The following is a 20,160-nucleotide window of genomic DNA, read 5'->3' as shown; positions in this document are numbered from 1 at the left end:
TTTACTAACGAACCTTCAAAAATATAATTGTCCGTGTTACGTACGCGCTACATACTATAAAATAAATGAACATCGCCGGGGCAACATCGTTGTATGGATAAAATATCATATAACTGGTGACGCCGCTGACTCCGCGGAACGAACACCAAGCCGTGTGAACCAGAAGATTCCTGATACCACACAAGCTATGGAATGGTATTGCTATCCTAACATCGGGGCAATCATGTAGTCTTAGGTATAGGTTATAAGTTTTAATGTGTAATTTTTTATTATAATATACATATAAGTATGTTTCGTAGTTTTCCTGGAACCTCCGGTCGCCACCTTATATAATTTCCGTCAAAATATTTACGTCCCACGATGAAAAATTAACAAGACATTACTATATAAATGACACGTTAAATAACCGGCTACCAAATTATGCGTTCTTGTTATAAGACGATAAAATTCAAGTTATAGCGTGTAAAACACGTTTTGCTACGAAGCACCACTTTCTCCCTTGATCGTATATATCCCTCGATACGTCACTTGTTAGCTAATGCGACCAAATTTTATATATCGTTGATTGCATAAGTTTAGCACACAAAAAGCTTTCTTTTCTGTTTACTAGGTGTAACCTGTCAAAAGCGTGTTCAAGTTATAAGTGATGAAAAGAGTACCTAATGTGCAACGTCATAGAAAAGCCGGGGGGTAAAAGTTTTATCGTATGAAAAAGAAATTTTAATTCACCACATTAATAATACAGGGGTGGGATTGAACATTTGAATTTTGACAATACAATAGATTAAAGGTCCCTTAGCCATTTGACGGACCTCTAGATCAGAAGTTAATATTAATGCCTTGATAATACATTTAAACAGACATTAGGGCGTGGTGGGACGCTCGCTACATCTAACAGTCCATCAAATACCTTAACAAGACATTATTTATTAAACATTGATTGGTGACACTGGGTCTTAATCATAAGTTCTTACAATATATACAATTACAATTAATATATCCCTAAATCACATTAAGCGGGCTTATTCTAAATTAGTAAAAGATATAGAACAATTTATTATAAGCACTGTAATGCTAATTCATACAAATGATGCACTTAAAATAAACATTAATTCTTAAAATATACATTATTATTTTTTTGTTTATTGTATTGTATTATGTATTCAATCATCGCCCTGATCTCGCTTTCATGCATTGCATTTTATGACATCACTAGAGTGTAAAGTAAATTTGACGATAATATAATCCTGATTTATATTTATAAATACAAGAACCAAAAAATACCAATAAATATAAAATATAACTATTTATGACATTATTATTGTGTTATTCTCATTTTTTGGATAATTTAGTTTCATCACTACTATACAAAGCATTTTATTGTACTTTATAAATGAATCTATAAGAACTTTTTAGATGTAATACAATATATTGTTATAAATTATTTTAGGATTTCTATCATAAACTTAACACTTCTGAGTTTTCAGTTCTTGAGTTATAATTAAATTATTCTAAAATTCACTTGGAATTTTATTCGTTTCAATAACTTTCTCAAACTTTAATTACTAGCTGTCAGTACCTAAGAATCCTATTGCGAGTTTATTAAACAAGTATTTTGAGCTTGAAGCTCAACGCAATCTATGTCAACAAATTTAATATGTAGCTTTTGCTTTGAAAAAAAAAACAAATGGAAGCTATTTAAATGTGCTTTAAACCATATATTTATTGATAACAGGATATCCACGTTTTTAACTTGTCATTAACCTATTTGATAATAAACTTATGTAACGTGCCAGTAACCGTTGGTTATTTGTCTATGGAAGTATACATTTTGAGAACGTGAATAAACCTTTTTTTTTGGTGAGAATCGTGTGATAGGAATCGAAACTTCAAAATCAAATTCAAAAGCAAAGATCATTAGTTCTATGTTATACTAAGTTTAACGATCATTAACTCTTCAACAGTTTGAGACAATTATATCTAAGACCTTCGTGAATACACATTTTAATAAAACTATGTTATTTTGTTTTAGTTTGAATATTTTAAATTTTGTTAGAGCAAAAAATAGTTAACCAAAGCATTAGCAGCTTAGAGAAATTGCAAAATTTTGCACCGGTACCATCAAAATTATAGTTCAAAAACAATATTTGTTACGTTGCAAAATATCCTCATAACGATCTAATCACGAAGGAAGAGTCTGAAGCAATCACCAGGATATATTTTGTATCCTACACGTGTAGAAATTGCCTAAGAAAAACAATTCTCTTTTTTCTATTCATTTATTTATTCCATTACTGTTCTCCTTTCAGATAAGGGAAACGCAACGCAAATGAAACGCAACGCAATAATAATGTATACGATATGACTGGTTAATACAAAAAATAATAGAATTTCTCACGGAATCGGACTTATTGTCGTTATTTACAAAAAAATATATACCAAAAGGAATAAATATTATGTCCCTGACCACACTGCAAATATGCGAGGCAAATCGGTTTACAAACTAAGTAAATCCTTTTAAGGCACGTCATTTCTTTGTTTTTCTAAACAGAAAATTTTACGTAGCTAAATAGCATGATGCGACATATTATGTATGCTGATATATTTACTTATAATATCCTTATATACTTTTATGACTCCGGATTCATAGTACAATTAGTAGACATATGCATATATAAAGTAATTGTTATGGACCAGTAAGCGCTGCTTTAATAGAAATCTATTTTTATTTCAGTATTGATAAAAACAAACATAAATATTTCTTATTCATGATATATATATCGGATTTATTACAAATTCATTGTTTTAAAGACAGGACGCCAGCCTCGCTGACGTCACTTGTTTCAGTACGTTCCAGATATTTTAAAATGAAACTTAAATTCTTCTAAATGTTCTTGTATTTCTCGAAGGTTCTTCATAATCACATTCTTTATGATCCGCACTCGCTGAACTCTGCAGTCTGCTGTCGTGCGTCCAGACGTCATATTTATACCAGAATTGAAACATAGTTCTATTCTCCTTTTAAACAGTCTTTGATTTCGTTTTACTTTTAATAATAGTAACGACGACCAATAAGTTGTTATAATAATTGATGACAGCCTCGAGTTATTTTCATGCTGCATCCGTCATTGAAGCTGCTTGCGCCGATATATATGATCCTCAATATATATAGTATAGATTATGATTTTTTTACCACCATATCGTTCAAAAACTATGTCATACCAATAATATATATTTGCAAATAATACAGATAATTAAAATGTATATTTTTTTATATTCGCGATTCCAGAACTTAAGCAGACACATTGAAGATCTCGAAACCGATGATAAAATATTCAAAACTTAGGTGTTGTTGAAACTTTTTCCATTTCAATATGATTGAGAAAGTTAAATTAGCATCTGTCTGTTCGTGATAACTCTTTTAAGAGTTTATTGAAAGAGGATATTAACTTTTACTTGTGAAAATTGTTTGTTTGTTGTAACACGAAATATATTAAGGGTTAGATGTTGGCTACACTATATTGGTTTTCTTTCTTCCACTTGGTAATTTATAGTTCAGTAACCTTAATTCGAATTTTTATTGTACCTAGACTCAGAGTTGCAATTTTAAAGTAAGTGGAGTAAAGTTAATGATGCAAATATACAAATATAGTAAAATGAAGGCTTTTGGATATTACTACGCGTTAATTATTATTATACGACTTCATAATCTTGACGTTTTGGTTTATATTTTTTATGATGGGTGCTGGCTAGTGTGAGTGAATGAGGTTGTGTGGGTGACCATTGAGATATCTATCTGTTTGTCCAACGCCTGGGACCGCCTCTTAATAAATATAAAATAGTATGTCCCAGACCACACTGCAAGATCTCAAGACACAGCGCATTCTGCATGCATTTGCCGCGATACGATACGATGCGAAAATTAATAAATGACAACTAACAAGATTAACTAACAGAAACTTTCATCTCGTTTTCCCGAGATCACGGTTGCTGCTAAAATAATAAAAAACGCGTAGTGATATCCGAAAAAATCTTAGTTTTGTTTAAATGAATACCCGCGAAAATCTTAGACATCATTACATACGGAGTATATTTGACAATAATATTGACAATACTCATAAATTGCGTTCATTGTCATTTATAATAAACCAGCTGATTTTACGTCTTGTATCGCAGGAAGAAATTTTATTATAAAATAAACAAAAGTCTCTCTTGGACAATTTTTATTCAGAGGTCACATCTTTAAAACTCCACTCAAACTCAATTTAAATATAAATAATAGCACCAAGTACATTGCCGTAAAGAAATATACAATATTTCTAATAATTAATAAATTTGCGTCAAAAATATAACATGATTGTCTCAAAAATACTGCAAATATTATGAAATTTCCTTTACATGTTTCTTCAGTCTCGTTCTTTACACCGTACTACTTTAGAGGCATAATCCTTTTTGAGTCTAATACTATTCTAACTCAATACCCTTGTCCTACTTGATTATAAAGTAAATTATAACTTATGAGTTCATTTACTCATGTTTTATATTCTGCTAGTAACTAAACATAAAAATTTATTAGTTGTTATTTGTTTGAATGCAATAAAATGAGTTTTCATTGTTCATTTCTCATATTCTTGGATAGCATTTCCAGCCACATGTCATTCTACTTCCTTCGTCTTTTACAGGAAGAACAACTTGGCAAAATTCTTTCCTTGACAGGGCAATGCAAGAAAGTGGCATCAGGGTTTCCAAAGACACAACCAAAATAAATAGAAATAGAGAATTTGGTAGAAGTAGGAAAAGGACTAAAAGAATACATAACATTTATAATCAAGAATACTTATTTATATATTTGGGCATTCACTTTATTTTAATTTATTTATAGCTTGATTAATCTGGCCAGGAAATTTTTACCAGTCTTTATCAGTGTTGGTATCTTAAGGATTAGGCATTATCAAGAATCCTTTGTCCAAACGAAAAGACTTCTTTCTGGTTTTATAATCGTGACGTTTCCGGCGTGTCTAACTTAAATAAGTCGTTTTTTAAATTGCCATTGATAACTTGGAAATGAGTCCTCAGACAATCTTTCATTTAATTTTTTTTTTAATTCTTTTCCTAAATAATGATCATCATGGTATGATGTATGTACAATCATCATCATATTGGCTTCACCAGTTGTAGTGAATCGCTCAAGGATAAGGTGCGATTTTCGGTGCGAATACTTAACGATATTTCAAATCGAGATTTCTTTTGTAAATGTGAAAGTTTAATCTTTTTAAGAGACAGTATGAATATTTACTCATGGTATATCAATATCAATATATATGAATAAAATAGCATCAAGTGGGAATGTGTCTCGACGACATGTCAACTAGAGAAAACTTAAAGTAATATTACAAATTACTGTGCTTAATATATATTTTACTTGCACTTAACAGGTTTATTATTGCTTTAGGTATTTTTTTATAATTTTTAGGTCTTTTTTTATAAGCTATAACAAAAGATATTGTTTTCTAGTGTAAAGGCCACGCACGCACAAAAATTACCTGAAAGTTGGATAACTTTACGAAGATTATGTACATATGGGTCAAACGATGTTTTTTTGTGTATTTTCTTTGTTTGACCGGTCCAAAAAGTAAATAGTTCAGCTTCAGTTTATTTCCTGGGTGATCTAGACATTAAGTTATTGTCTCAAACTTTTTGAAAATAAAATGAAGTACTTTTTACTTGATAAGGCAGACCTTATCAAGTAAAAAGTACCTTATTTCAAACAGAGTTAACTTTAACTTGAATTTTTAACTGGCAATGTCAGCAGTCGAGGTACGTCAAAAATTTTACAGAATTCGTTTTCCCTAGTGTCTGATTTCAATATCCATCAGGGGTTCTATAATTTTTTTATATTGTTATCTGTAAACAAGTAAGGTAGCCATTACAAAGAATAAAAACGTACTTTAAATCATTTTATTTTAATGTAACAGAAAGTATTTTATGAAAATAAATTGTGTGTCTGTACTCTAAACATTATTTACATATAACCTAACCTTACTGAAGAAAAGATAATAATAAATATAATCAGGAAATTGTTTGTATGGTTGTTATTTCTTATAGCTGCAACTACTTGGGTCTTGAAAAATTTACAAGAATCATCTAAATGTTCCAGATACTTTAATATAAGTATATATGTAATTATAAGTATGATTTTTAGATTAAGAATCTCTGTGTGTGGTATTCAGTGTACGAGTATAAAAGTTGGAAGCAGAAAATAGATTACATAATCTAGCAAATATAATGTTAAGATCAAATTGTGATTTGGAATTTTATTTTTAATTTAAAAACATTGAAACTTTATAATTTTCCAGCTATTTCAAAACAGGAAAAGCTAATTAATTCGTTTGTATTTTGTTTTAATGTTTGTTTTGTTTGTGAACTTTCGACTTCTGAAGCGATATTAATGTTTTTTTTTTTAATTTGAAAGCTGGTGCTGATGCATTTGGTCCAATTTCAATTTAATCCAGTTCTGACAATGGCAACCATGAGAAAACCATATAAGTCTTAAATTAGCATTAAATGTGTGTGAAACAAATGACCTGGAAACTTCAACGCCAACCAATCTCGATTTATTTATTTATAAGGGTAGACTTCCCAGATGGTCCAATTACAACAAGACCTCATTATGAAATTCTGAGAAAGTTGAAGAAAATACTTAAAATATGTAGGCATACCTAATACACATTAAGTAATGGTATTACTTAAGGTGTATTATGTGTGATGTTCTTTGTTGGATGACATATTTAGTCATTTTGATATTAACCAACGTCAAAAGAGAAGGCGGTTCTCAATTCGTCGAAATCTTTTAATTATGTATATTTCCTGATTTCTCGAATACTACCGGGACGATTTAAGTAATTTTGTTTTTATCTATAAGGGTGCATCGGATTGTTGGTTGCAATAATTATGGTTTATTTTTGATTCTTCTCCCAATGGAAATATGATGTCCAGAAACAGCTTTCAGAGTAAGTTCAAACTTTAATTTCATATTTGTGTGTTCGCCATGAATTATGTAGTTTCGAAATATGTGAGCCATAGTAACTTTCAGCGATGCGATTGCCATGGTTTTTCCTGGGATAAGATAATGTTATCATGTAGTCAAAGTCTCAAACATTTTTTTTTGTTGCATTTTATATAAAAATATTTTTTAAAAATTGATATTCATAATATTTATGTTTACCTATACAAATTCTGCGACCCAAACTAAAAGCAGCAAAATACTTTTGATAATTTAATGGAAGGTCAAGCCATCGTTCCGGTCTAAACTCATCAGCGTCTGGACCCCACATTGGATGTCGATGTATTCCATAGATCGATAAAACTGCAGAACGACCTTTTGATAAAGTGCAGTTACCTAAATAAAGTCATACGTGTTAAATATTCAATAATTTCACAAAAAGAACTTGCTGTGTAATATTAATGACAATTAAATTACATACTTAATTTGATGTCTTTATCCAGATCTCTTGCTATGATGGGTACTATTGGGTAAAAACGCATTGTCTCTTTTATTACTGCCTCTAAGTAAACTAGTTTTGAAAGGTCTTCTCTCGTCACATCTCTGTCTTCATCACCGAAAATCTGTTTTAACCTAAAATTTAAAGTGTTATAATCTTAAGTCACAAATATTTTTTAAATAAAGGTAAGTGGCCAAAGGCAAAGAAGAAAGACAAAATGTATATATATTTTTTTGGAATCAAAACTTTTTTTAATATTCATTCAATAACTAGTCCGAAGAATTTTTATATTTTAGTAACTTATATCGTGCTTAGCTTACAACCTGCGTCCAAAATCTCGAAAATTGAAAAATTCAGTTAAATCCCTATGAATTGAAAGAAAATAGTTCCTCATTTGTAAAATTTCCATTAAATAAGAAGAAACACTACTAGGTGCCATAAAGTTTTTTTTTAAATTAGAGATATAATAGCTTAAGACAAATTTTATAACAACTTTTTAAAATAATTTAATGGTTCTTTCTTAAGAAAAAAAAGGAAACTGTCCTTTACCGCAATTAAAAAATAATAGTTCAAAAATAATTAATTAGAAAAAAGTTATAGCTATGATGTAGACTTTATTTACTTGGTTATCTATTATTTTTATACACTTTCATCTGTTCTATAAAGGTACCACAACATTGCGGTCCACTCATTATCATAAAAACAGAACTAGAAACAATAAAATAAAGTACTATAAAAAATCATAATATATATGTACTTACTCTTTGTGTATCTCTTTTTGCACTTGTGGATAAGAACCCACGGTTATCAAACATAACATAATAACCCCGGCGGAAGTGTCTTCACCAGCTGCAATAAATGTGTCTACATGTTGTCTTATATCCTGATCAGTGAATTGCGTATTATTCTCACTAATTTTCAAAATAGTTTCAGCAAATGGTTCAAATTCGAAACCTAGAAAAAGCAAGATATTTTTAGATATTTTATAAAAAGTAATCATTTTGAAAAAGAAAATACCGAACCTTTTTTTTTCTCTTCATCCGTATTCAAAGACTTTTCTGCTTTAAAGCTTGTTTTGATTTCATTGAGAACCTACAACAAATTTATTATAGTGAAGTAAACATATTCTTTTCAGATCAGCATAAGAAATTGTTATTTTTATGAGTATAAAAAAACAATAACTAAAATTGGACCAATGAGTAATGCGAGATTAAAATAAAAAAAATAATATTTATTTTAAATGTGACAAAAACAACAAAAATAATTAAAAATATAGATGAATACAGAAAAATGGAGTGTAAAATTTAAAAATTGAGAATAAAACTGTGGACACAATAAAAAACTATTACATTTTCATGAAAACACTTTGAATAACGTTTACTTTTTCTAGGAATATGCTTACTAAGAATATAAAAATTTACGTTTTTTCTTTGGTATTAGAATTGAGCTTTAATTTTTTGCAGAACGAACACCAAGCCGTGTGAACCAGAAGATTCCTGATACCAAATAAGCTATGGAATGGCATTGCTATCCTAACATCGGGGCAATCATGGAGTCATAGGTATAGGTTATAACTTTTAATATGTAATTTTTATTATAATATACATATAAGCAATTTTCGTAGTTTTCCGGGAACCTCCGGTTGCCACCTTATATAATTTGTTATTTTGTATTGTTATTATATTGTAGGAATATGAGAGGGTAGAAGAGAATCAATGTAGGAATATGAGAGGGTAGGAGAGACTCAAACGACATATAAGCCGTTGTCAGAGGACATCAGGGCTCTTTTTTCGTTCGTAACGCGCGTTGGTGTGATAGTTTAGTCGTTAGTAGATTTTCGAAGTGTGTTTAAATCTTTCGATTGTATTATATTCGGATTTCATTTAACGATTAGTTTAAATCAAGATAGTTGAAAGTTATTCATTTAGAATTGTTTTTATTTTTGTGTAAATTTAATAAATTTGCAGTGGAATTGTATCGAATGTTATTTTTTAAAAAGTCAATTCTTGCCTTGTTTCTAAGATCAGAAGTGCGATACGTACCTTGAGAACCCCGTTTGGTAAGGCCTTGTTATTTCAATTTACCCACACATTATTTTTTTTGTGTTTTATTAAATATTTCATTATAACTTTTTTTTAGACACTGAGTTATTTTAAATATCGTGTTACGTTATTATCGGGAATATTAATTTGTGTTAATTACTTTGATTAAGCGGTGAGTAAGCTTTTAATGCGTTTGTTTGTTGATACGTTAATTTCTAGCGATCACACTTATTTAATTATTTTATTTTGTTACTAAAATGTCTGAACGTGAACGCAATTGTAGCCGCAGTGGTCTTGATAGTAATCCTCGTCGTGATCGTAGCTAGAGTCAGGGTAATAGTTCCCGTGAGCAATCCTTTGATGAGAATAACATGTTGAGACTTGATATGGAGGCAATGATGTCTCGTCTTAAAACGTTAGAGGCGAAAACAAGGGCTTCGTCCATGCCGCGCCGCGCGTCGGTGAATTCACACGACTATAAGGAATTGCGTTACAAAGGTTTGACGCCCGGTAGCGTTTGTAATAGGCAGTCATCACGACAGTTGCAGACACCAACGCGCGTCCGCGATATATCTCGCGTTTCCGATCGTCGTGTACCCTATAGAATGCGTAAATTATCGTCGATAGGGCATCTGGTTTCTCCGACGCATGTGACTTGACGTGAAGCTACCATTCAGAATGTTATCATCATCAGGATCCGAGACCTCGCTCGATCACGACAAGTAGGCGACGCGGGTATACCGTTGGAATTAGTACAGGCGAGTGTTACCGATTGCATTGCTAGTGCCATCAGATCAATTAGTACGGCTGAAAAATCTCGGTATTACTATATTTCGAACTTTGACCCAAATCTAATCAATTTTGACGATTAGTGCATACAAATTGATTGCGCGAAAGTTTCAAAACAATTGGAATGATTTAGAATGCCTTTCACGAATAGGAAATTGTTTGTTAGGGGATGCGAAATCTTGGCTCAATAAATGGGTGTCTAGCTACCGTAGTTGGACCAATTCTAAGAAAGAATTCAAACCTTTATGTCCTGAAGTACCAGATTTTGCTGGAATATTGTTTGAAGTTATGTCTAAGAATTCCGATCACTATCCAACGTACGCGTAATATGTACGCCGGTCGATACTTTGCTTACGTATAGTGCAAGGACTCGATGAGGAGCTTATTTCGGTTATAATTATTCGCAGTGTCATTGATCCAAATATTAGGGCTACGGCGACAAATGCTAAACTATTTCCGAATGATTTAGCCGAATTCTTTTCAATCTATGTTAAACCAAATACAATTAGTGTTTCGAGACAACTATACTCGCGTTCGGAATTGTGAAACGTTACGACAGATAGACGATCTCTGGAGTATTCACGTAAACGTAATCTGAGTGATATCAGGTGCTTTTTCTGTGGGCAGTTGGGGCAAAAAAAAGCTTTGTGTAGTAAGAGGCCCAAAATCGAACGGTTATCAGGGAGTTTATCAAATAGTGAGGGCGTTAAGTTATCTAGGCTCGAACCATGCACATATTTTATGAATGAATGGTGATGATTGTTCAGTCTGATGTTTCGATGACAATTGATACACCTCTGGTAGGTAACTATTTAGAGAGGGTTACTAAGAGGATAATTAATGAATTCTCTCGGTACTTTATTACGGGAACTGCTACATCAACCGTAAACATAGGCAGCATGTCAATTAAACTTAAATCTAGCATTCCTGTGTATAATCGGTCATATCAACTCTCACACGCTGAAACGATCCGTGGTCGTGACATAATAACAGATTTGCTTGAAAAGCAAATAATAAAGGAATGCTCGTTTTTAGCTACCACTATTGAATACCTGGGTCGTACGATTAGTAAAGGTCAGGATAGGCCAAGTCGTCAGAAAGTGCGGGCCTTAATTGATTCAGCCGAACAAAAAAAATCTTAAGCAAGTAAGGCAATTTCTGGGGTTAGCTAGCTATTTTAGGCGGTATATAGTTGGGTTTGCCCAAAGGGCTGCTTGCATAGCGGCACTTACTAAAAATTAACTTTCATTGAGGTGCTGAAAAACAGGCCGCTCGTGACTACATCATAGATTGTCTTACAAGTGAGCCAGTACTCGCCATTTATGATCCTACGCTGCCAATAGAAATACTACACAGATGCGAGCTCGATTGGTTACGGAGTCGTCATGATGAGAGTGCATAAGGGAAATCGTAAACGAGTACTGCCTTATTGTAGTAGACTCACTCAGGGGGCTGAGAGGAAGTAGCACTCGTACGAACTGAAGACGCTGGCAGTGATTAAGGTATTAGAGTATTTCAGGCATTATCTTGTGGTTGCACACTTCATCGTGGTTACTGATTGTAACGCGTTAAAACTTACCCAACGTAAGAAAGACTTGTTGCCAAGGGTGGCTCGGTGGTGGGTATACCTCCAAGAATTCTATTCTAACCTGGAATATAGAAAAGGTTGTTTTTTGTCCCATGCAGATTATCTTAGCCGCAATCCGGTTAACTTATGTACCATTAAAAGACCGCTAAATTGGGCGCAAGTTGCTCAGGCTTCTGACGAGAAAACTCACTCTCTAAAACAAAAACTGGTGAATGGGCAGTTAAACCTCAGTCGTTATGACATCCTTTAAGTCAAGCTCTCACCTATTGGTGAAAATCCTAATTTTTGTTGTTATATTCCAAAAGGCCATAGACTGTTTTATGTGTATTTTCACGACGCACATGATCATCAAGGGGTTGATAAAACTGTAGACTTGATAACAAAACACTTTTAGTTCCCAGGGTTGAGAACATTTGCAAAGAAAAAAAAAATACATTTCCCATTGTTTGGTTTGCCTTTCTCATAAAAAGGTAGCTCGTGCTCTTTCACGGCTCATTCATTCATGGGAGAAAACCAGACGTAGCATTTGAGGCAGTCCATATGGACACCTTGGGCCCCCTACCAGAAACTGACGGTCACCGTCATGTACTTATTATTATAGACGCGTTTTCAAAATTTTGTTTATTGTATCCCATGTTCCGACAAGACACTGACGAACTAAAGCAACACTTCACTACCATGGTGTCTCTCTTTGGAACTCCAAAATTAATTGTCACTGATCGGGGACGCATGTTTCAATGTTTCAAAGCACTGATTTTATTAATTGGGTCAAGGACTTGGCCAGCTGTTTTGTTGAGGTTACAGCTGATCCTAAACGTTGAAGGCTCAAGTGGTAATCGAGAAGTCCTTCGTCAAATGAGTCGTCAGAGGGCATCTAAACTCCTTCGTGCCAACTAAACTCGTCAAGATGCCTATGCTAACTAGAGACGAAAACAGCTCACTCTTTTGAACTAAATTCCTTAGTTTTTGTTAGCAAGGTGGCTCAGTCAACAAGGAAGCTGGACTCATGTATGCGGGGACCATACCGGGTTATGAAGACACTATCACACTGCCGATATGAGCTGCAGATGTTAGCTGGCTCATATGGCAAATCGACTCGAGCAGCTGCGGAATATATGGTCCCGTGGAAGTGAGAATGGACTCCCGATGTGTGTTCTGCTTTCTTTGATGGTGAGGTATTTGCCTTATTCTGCCTGAAATTTTGACTAAAACTCCTTTTGAGATTTTATTGAAACTTAATCCCATTGTGTTATTTATTTTAATTTTGTTTTGACACAAATCTCTAAATGTATTGGGGTTAAAGCGAGGAGACATGAGTTACTTGTTACGATGTGAGCGTTTGTCTTGGAGTGTATCGGACACGCTGTATTAGAGGTTAGATCTCTGGGTCTGGGATAGCTGTCTTGGAGTGCATCGGACAGGCTATGCCAGAAGTGGCGCTGTGCCTGGGACAACCGTTTGCCTTGGAGTGCATCGGGCCCGGTTGTCCTAGAAGTGGTGTTGTGTCTGGGATAACCGATTGCCTTGGAGTGCATCGGGCCGGTTATCCCGGAGGGGACGCTTAGGTTGGGATAACCATTTGCCTTGGAGTGCATCGGGCCGGTTATCCTAAGAGGTACGTTGAGCCTGGGATAGCCGTTTACCTTGGAGTGCATCGGGTTCGGTTATCCCAGGAGGGACCATAGGCCTGGGATAATTGTTTATCTTGGAGTGCATCGGATACGTTATCCTGAGGATCTGGTCTCTTGGTTAGGAATTAATTTAGTATGTTCGGAAGCTTGACTTTGATAGTGAGTTGTCTATCGAGCTGTGGTTGTAAAAGATCATGAGTTTATTTATGGGATGTTGGTCGGCCAACATTGCCTGTATCAGATGGTATGTTTTGGAACATGTTTTTATAATAACCTTCACACACACACCAAGTCATGCCTCAAGCAATTCCTTGTGGGTCTCTGACGAGGTGTGAGGGGGCGATCTTCCGACAAGTCCCGCCCCAAGTGGTTGGTTATTGGGATCTTTTACAACCACTTTGTGTGGGCTATGTTTGTTTAGCTCACTTTACATTGACGTTAACCATGATGTTACTGTTGAGTTAAATCAAAAATCGAAAAGATTTCTGCCGTTATATTTCTCAATTTCAGACATAGACAATGAGGGAGAAGAGTTGTGTCATGACGCCAACTTGCCTCCGGAGGTTGACCTGCCTGTGGAGGGGACTGAGCCGCAATCAAGCCCGTCTGGAATGTCAAGACATTCAAAACTGAATACGTCTAGTGCGAATGAAAAGAATTTCCTGCCCTTGGTGCTAATACTACGTTTTGGACGTCAAGAAAGTTAAACACAAAGGAGCCCGGGGACGTGCTCATGTCAGGAAAGGCCGTGTAGGAATATGAGGGTAGAAGAGAATCAATGTAGGAATATGAGAGGGTAGGAGAGACTCAAACGACATATAAGCCGTTGTCAGAGGACATCAGGGCTCTTTTTTCGTTCGTAACGCGCGTTGGTGTGATAGTTTAGTCGTTAGTAGATTTTCGAAGTGTGTTTAAATCTTTCGATTGTATTATATTCGGATTTCATTTAACGATTAGTTTAAATCAAGATAGTTGAAAGTTATTCATTTAGAATTGTTTTTATTTTTGTGTAAATTTAATAAATTTGCAGTGGAATTGTATCGAATGTTATTTTTTAAAAAGTCAATTCTTACCTTGTTTCTAAGAATATATATATATATTTATATTTATTGAATTTTTATTTATTTTTAAAAGATGTAATATTGTTCTTCAAAAAAAATGAGACTGATGAAATTAAACTCCTTATTGGACAATGATTTAATTTTTCTTTCTTTATATTAATTTATTCGATTTAAAATTTATATAAAAATGTGTAAACATATATATACGCTAAAATTAGCATACTCACTGTGCTTGTAATATTACTCAGTGTCTCAACATATTCATCTTCTTTCTTCTTTAAACTTGAAAAACTGTACAAAAAATTATTATGTAACAAAATAACCTGTATTCTAGATGTTATTACATTCATTATCTTTTCTACCTTCTCCATGTATTTATTTTTGCATTCAATGTTGTCCATTAACTTCGTTCCAAAAGTAGTCGCTGTAAAATGCACAAAATATACCTGTTTATTAAAGTGTACATTACAAAATCTCTATCATATTTATAAATAAAATGAGAGAATAAATTATAACCCGTCCCAAAACTCTTGTTTTATTCAAAAAATTTATTATGTAGCAGGTCTAGAACCTAGTTGTGGTTAATCATTACAACTCGAACATGGGCTGGCTCGACCAGGAAAGTACCACCTCCTCACAGAAAATCAGCGTGAAGTAGCCTTTAATGGCTGCGTTTCGTCCGATGAGCGGGAGAGCGGGATGCTCTTTCTCTTTTCCCACCTTTTCCCTTTTTCTTTCCCCACCTTTTCCCCTCCCGGGATATTGATGTGTGAATTGACTTTGTATCTTGCATTAGCCTAAGTCACTTTAGAGGTTTTGAGTGTGTTTTATTGGCATGGGGTTCAGGGAGACCCGATGTAACGGTTCACCGCTGGCCGTCCATTGGTACGTAGGGGAGCCGAACCTGAATTTTCCCAATTTTGGAGACTGTCCCACTGCCAATAACAAAAGCCCGTACGTTGTTAACTGTACTGGAGTGTGAGACTGGAGTGGAACCCAGTTTGCAGCCGCGGATCAGACCGGAGTCCATTCCTTCCCCCGTGCCAGCGACATACAAAGCTGCACCCTCAGTTCAGACTATGGGCAATGCTCTTTGACAGTATGGTTGGTGGATCATCACCAACATTTCAACATTCCCTTCACTTGAACAAAATATAAAAAACAATGGCTGTCAAAAATAATAAATAAAAGTTTTGTACACCGGCACGTATTTCTACCGCGGGCCGTAGTGTACTTATACATCAAGGAGGATATGTGTTGTCAAAATCTTGAACATAACGACCTGTCAGTGTTATGAGTGCGGGTGGACAACGGTAGCTCAAGCCGTATCTACGCGTGCCTATACAGTTCCCATATCCCAGCGTGGAAATGGTCTCTTTGTTGGACCTTCTGCTGACCACTCGCCCGGACTGCGACCAGGTGACCGTCAATGCATCCCTTGGGTTATCTGACTACTGCCTGGGGCACTCCGAGGCACGATCAGTGCAAACAATAACCCCCCTGTCACCTGGGAGACGTCTTCTATGGCACTACAAGTCAGCAGACTGGGATGGATTGCGAGAATTTTACGCATCCTTCCCCTGGAGGCGGCTTTGTTTTTCTTCGAAAGATCCTTCGATCTGCGCAAACGCCGTTGCGGATGCTATGAATTTAATATTTCATTCCCAGCTCTGTTATTCGCACAGGGGTTAAGTCGCAACCCTGGTTCGTCTTCGTGCAAAATGTTTCGTCTTCGTGCAAAAAGGCCAATGTCCGCCATATCCCCAAAAAGTCTAATCGCTTCACGTATGATTTCCAGAACCCTATCGTGACGACGCGTGTATTGGCAGCCATCCAGGAGTACCTTGCATCCCACCAGCAAATACTTAGCAGTTCCAACTGCCTTGCCACCGATATAGCAAGTTTTTTCGGTATCCCCATCTTACTACATCCCGAAAATACCTGGACATTTTGTATCTTCTTATATTTATTAACATTATTTAGTTAGAGGTCATCTCATAGTATTTTAATGATAGTGAAAACTATCATTCAGAATATAAGAAAAAGTTATTAGGATTGTGTAAAATCAATGTATCACTAAAAATCATAATATTGTCTATAATGAATAAAAACTAAATACGTAAATGTTTATTATGTTCGTTCCAAGAGTAAAAATATAGGCATAATAATTTTAAAATATTCATGTGGTTGTTATTCGTGTATAATATACATCATATGAGTAAGTGTTGGTACCTCTTTTAGTTCTGAGATATTGTTTTAATTTATTAATTTTTTTTTGACTATATTGACAAAAATATTAAAACCTTAAAACTAAATATCTATGTATATTATTAGCCTAATAAATAGCTATATAAATATTTTCAATATTGCTCTTATGTTTGATAACGTAGATTAATAGAAACTTACTACATATTAATTCCAGAGAATGCCGTCTTGAATAATAATAGGGATCAAAGGGGCCTTTGTCAACTTCTACTTCTAGATTTTTGATAAGAACACGAGAAAGACTGTTGAATACCTCCATAAAGTTATTCAATATACGAGTACTGAATAGTGGATCTAATACTCTTCGATGTATTTTCCAAATAGGCACTGCAAAAATAAATATTACATTCAGAACCATAAGCATATTCTAATGAGATTATATTTATATGATTGTGGACTGAGATCTCATTAAGAATCATTCAAAAGAAGATGATTGGTTTAATTTTTGTAAGTATAATAAGAAGCCATATATTGATATAATCAGAAGCAATATTATCATTACACGGCGCGTCATAAGGTCTATTTTTTCTTATTTTAATGCTAAAAACCTTTATTACGTCATGGAAACTATTTTACAGAATTCCATTGTTATTTAATTAGCTGTAATTAAATTGTTTTTAAAAAAAGTCGTTCTGATCTGTTTTTCATGAATATGATATGTTAATGTACAAAGTTAAAGGTCGGATATTTATAATGACACTCGTTTTCATTAATTAGTAACATCTTTGTATTTTGGACAATAAATTAATTTTTTTGTTTCTTATCAATTACTTTTTTGTTGTTCTTCTGATACTACGTGTTTTCGTGTTTGGGGGAAGAATATGAAATGTAAGATTTTTATATGTCGAGATTTAAAGATTCATACAATGTTACAACTATTTGAAGTATTACTAGATGTAAAGGTCAAAACTTGACATTTACAATAAGTAGTCTTATTTCGGTGATAGCCTTTTTATTCAAATCGAATTCCGCCTGACTATATGTAAATTTAGTTTCTATTTTTAAGTTGTTAATGAGTATATGCATAAATTATGTTCTGATAGATAGTTCTGGCATTATGTTCTGATAGATAGTTCTGGCAATAACCAAGGTGTTATTTTAAAAAACACATATTTTTACCCATATTTTTTTAAATATAACACGCTGCTTTACGTTCAATATTAGCGAGTTTCTTTAAAAAAAGTATGAGCGATGAATAAAAATGTAATATTTTCTATTCTCTATACTATTTTTACAAAAGTTCAAGTTACTCACAAGACGCAGTGATGAGGCCATTTCCAATCCAGTTTTTTGCGAAGTCATAAACACGATCCTTATGTAAGCACGCATTTGACACAGTCAAACTATCTTCAGGGTCTGTTAGAACTGAAATATGAATATGATAGAAATAATTGCATTACTTCAAAGTTGTTGAATTAAAAATAAACAAATTTAATAAATTGTTATATACCAAGCCAAGATAATTTAATTATAAAAATATATACCATATAAGGTTTTAGGGCCTATAGTCACTTTTATAACTCCATCTTGTTTTTGACACTCTCTGCTTATTTCTTTTATGAGACTCCAGAAACCTACAATACAAATAAGTCTAAGTGGTTTATTTGTATATTTAATGTCAAAAGACAATTTCAAAATATCTCTGCAGATGTTAAAACAATAATAATAAGCAATAATTATTTATAAAATAAATATTAGTACACGTTTCCAATCAAGTTATATTTAATATCTGATGCTCCAAACAGTTTTTTTTTATTCTAACGAAGTTGCATTAATACGAATGAGTTAAAGTATATTTAACTTATATTTAAGTATACTTAACTTTAATAGTAAATTTAACGGTTATTTTAAAGTCATTGAAAGATTGATATTTCTTATAGTATTGCGATTTCAAGGCTGATGCGACAGTGATAGTCAAAAATTAAGTAATTATTTTCAAAAACTATAGAATTTATAGTCGACTTAACGATACAAAACGTGTTTTTTAATTGAGTTAAACATAATCAAAATCTCTAACTTATTTTTAGTTCAGAATTACAGGCGTCTTTTTTTTATTTTAAATCAAATAATACACACTATTTCATCCACGATATCATAAACGTCTTATTTAGCCCCGGTACTGGTAAATATAAAAAATGAAATGTTTTTTTACCGAATGACTTTTTCGAAAACCTTTAGGATATCTGAAGTGGGTAAAAGGTGAATAAGAAATATGCCTCAATAAGTACAGTGTAAAACGTTAGCTCTACAGGTTTATGTTACGTACCTTCAGTGTCTTCTGTAAGACGGTATAGTTTTCTCCAGTCTAAATTAACCAATGTTGGTGGCTCATCTTTATTTGTATCTCTTTTCAAGCACATCCAAAATAGAAATATCAACGTCCACAGCAATATTAACAGAAACATCTCGAATCTAACCTATTATTTATTATAAATATTACTAAGAATAAATAATCACGAAAATATAAGAATTAGGTTCTTATAAGCACACAAACATGAGCTGCGATAAATTAAGGTACTTCGTTATAATATAAAATAACTAATGCTTTTTATTAATAGGTCGTAAGAACTAGAAAAAAATAAGCGTAGTAAATGAAAGTTATTATTTAATATACGTTTTAAATATATGATTATAATAAAGTATTAAAATAAATATTTTATTATAAAATATTTTAAATTTAAAAAAGCAAGTGTCCAACAACTTTGGTTGATGATTACACAACTAACTATAAATGACAACTGACTTGATGCCTATCAAAGTCGAATTAATATATTAGAAAAAAGCTCATACTTGTTCAATTATGCATGCAAATTTGATCAACAAAACCGTTATAACTTTAAAAGATTATAAATATACAGGTGTTGTAAGTTCATGAATTAATTTTGTTTTAATTATTGAGATTATAATATTCTAATAAAAATAATTATTTTGATAATGAATGAAATTGTAGTACTTGATTTTTTAATTTATTTAACGTTATTATTATCTCCTTATTACTTAAGAAATTAATATTTAGGTACCCCGAATGAAACAGTTTGGAAGTAAATATTCATTTGTTAGTGGTTTTCTCCGCAAACCCTTTCATTTGAGTACCGACAAGCATTTAAAATACTTGCTATACTGAATTTAAAACGATGTCAATTAGTTTGCCGCCAACTTGAAAAAAATTATATTTCCATAGCATAAGTCAAAGCTGAGTTGCTTCAACGTCATCGAGGACAAAGTCAAAGGACTAGAAATAAACATATTGACAATAATCACCAAATCAATCTGTTTCGACTT

General features: G+C 33.2%; 1 protein-coding gene across 3 annotated transcripts; it reads right to left on the bottom strand.

Moving 5' to 3' along the window:
* Positions 1–6,057: 6,057 nt before the first annotated feature.
* LOC116774744 (cytochrome P450 4C1-like) lies at positions 6,058–19,631 on the bottom strand. 3 transcript variants are annotated; one of them, XM_061524038.1, is made up of 11 exons: positions 19,580–19,631; positions 19,145–19,295; positions 18,363–18,452; positions 18,133–18,243; positions 17,020–17,205; positions 14,841–15,037; positions 8,525–8,594; positions 8,264–8,456; positions 7,485–7,636; positions 7,226–7,399; positions 6,058–7,116 (listed from the first exon to the last, which is right to left on the bottom strand). In XM_061524038.1, the coding sequence occupies exons 2-11, from the start codon at positions 19,281–19,283 to the stop codon at positions 6,950–6,952; spliced, it is 1,479 nt and encodes a 492-aa protein (XP_061380022.1). In that variant the 5' UTR covers positions 19,284–19,295; positions 19,580–19,631; the 3' UTR covers positions 6,058–6,949. The 3 variants fall into 3 exon arrangements, with proteins under 3 accessions (XP_061380022.1, XP_061380021.1, XP_061380023.1); XM_061524037.1 differs by lacking the exon at positions 19,580–19,631 and having other exon boundaries at positions 19,145–19,410; XM_061524039.1 differs by lacking the exons at positions 18,363–18,452; positions 19,580–19,631 and having other exon boundaries at positions 19,145–19,408.
* Positions 19,632–20,160: the final 529 nt, after the last annotated feature.

This window comes from Danaus plexippus, chromosome 23 (assembly GCF_018135715.1).
Source record: "Danaus plexippus chromosome 23, MEX_DaPlex, whole genome shotgun sequence".
In the NCBI taxonomy this organism is placed as follows: Eukaryota; Metazoa; Arthropoda; class Insecta; order Lepidoptera; family Nymphalidae; genus Danaus; species Danaus plexippus.
This window is presented reverse-complemented; position numbering and strand designations above follow the sequence as displayed.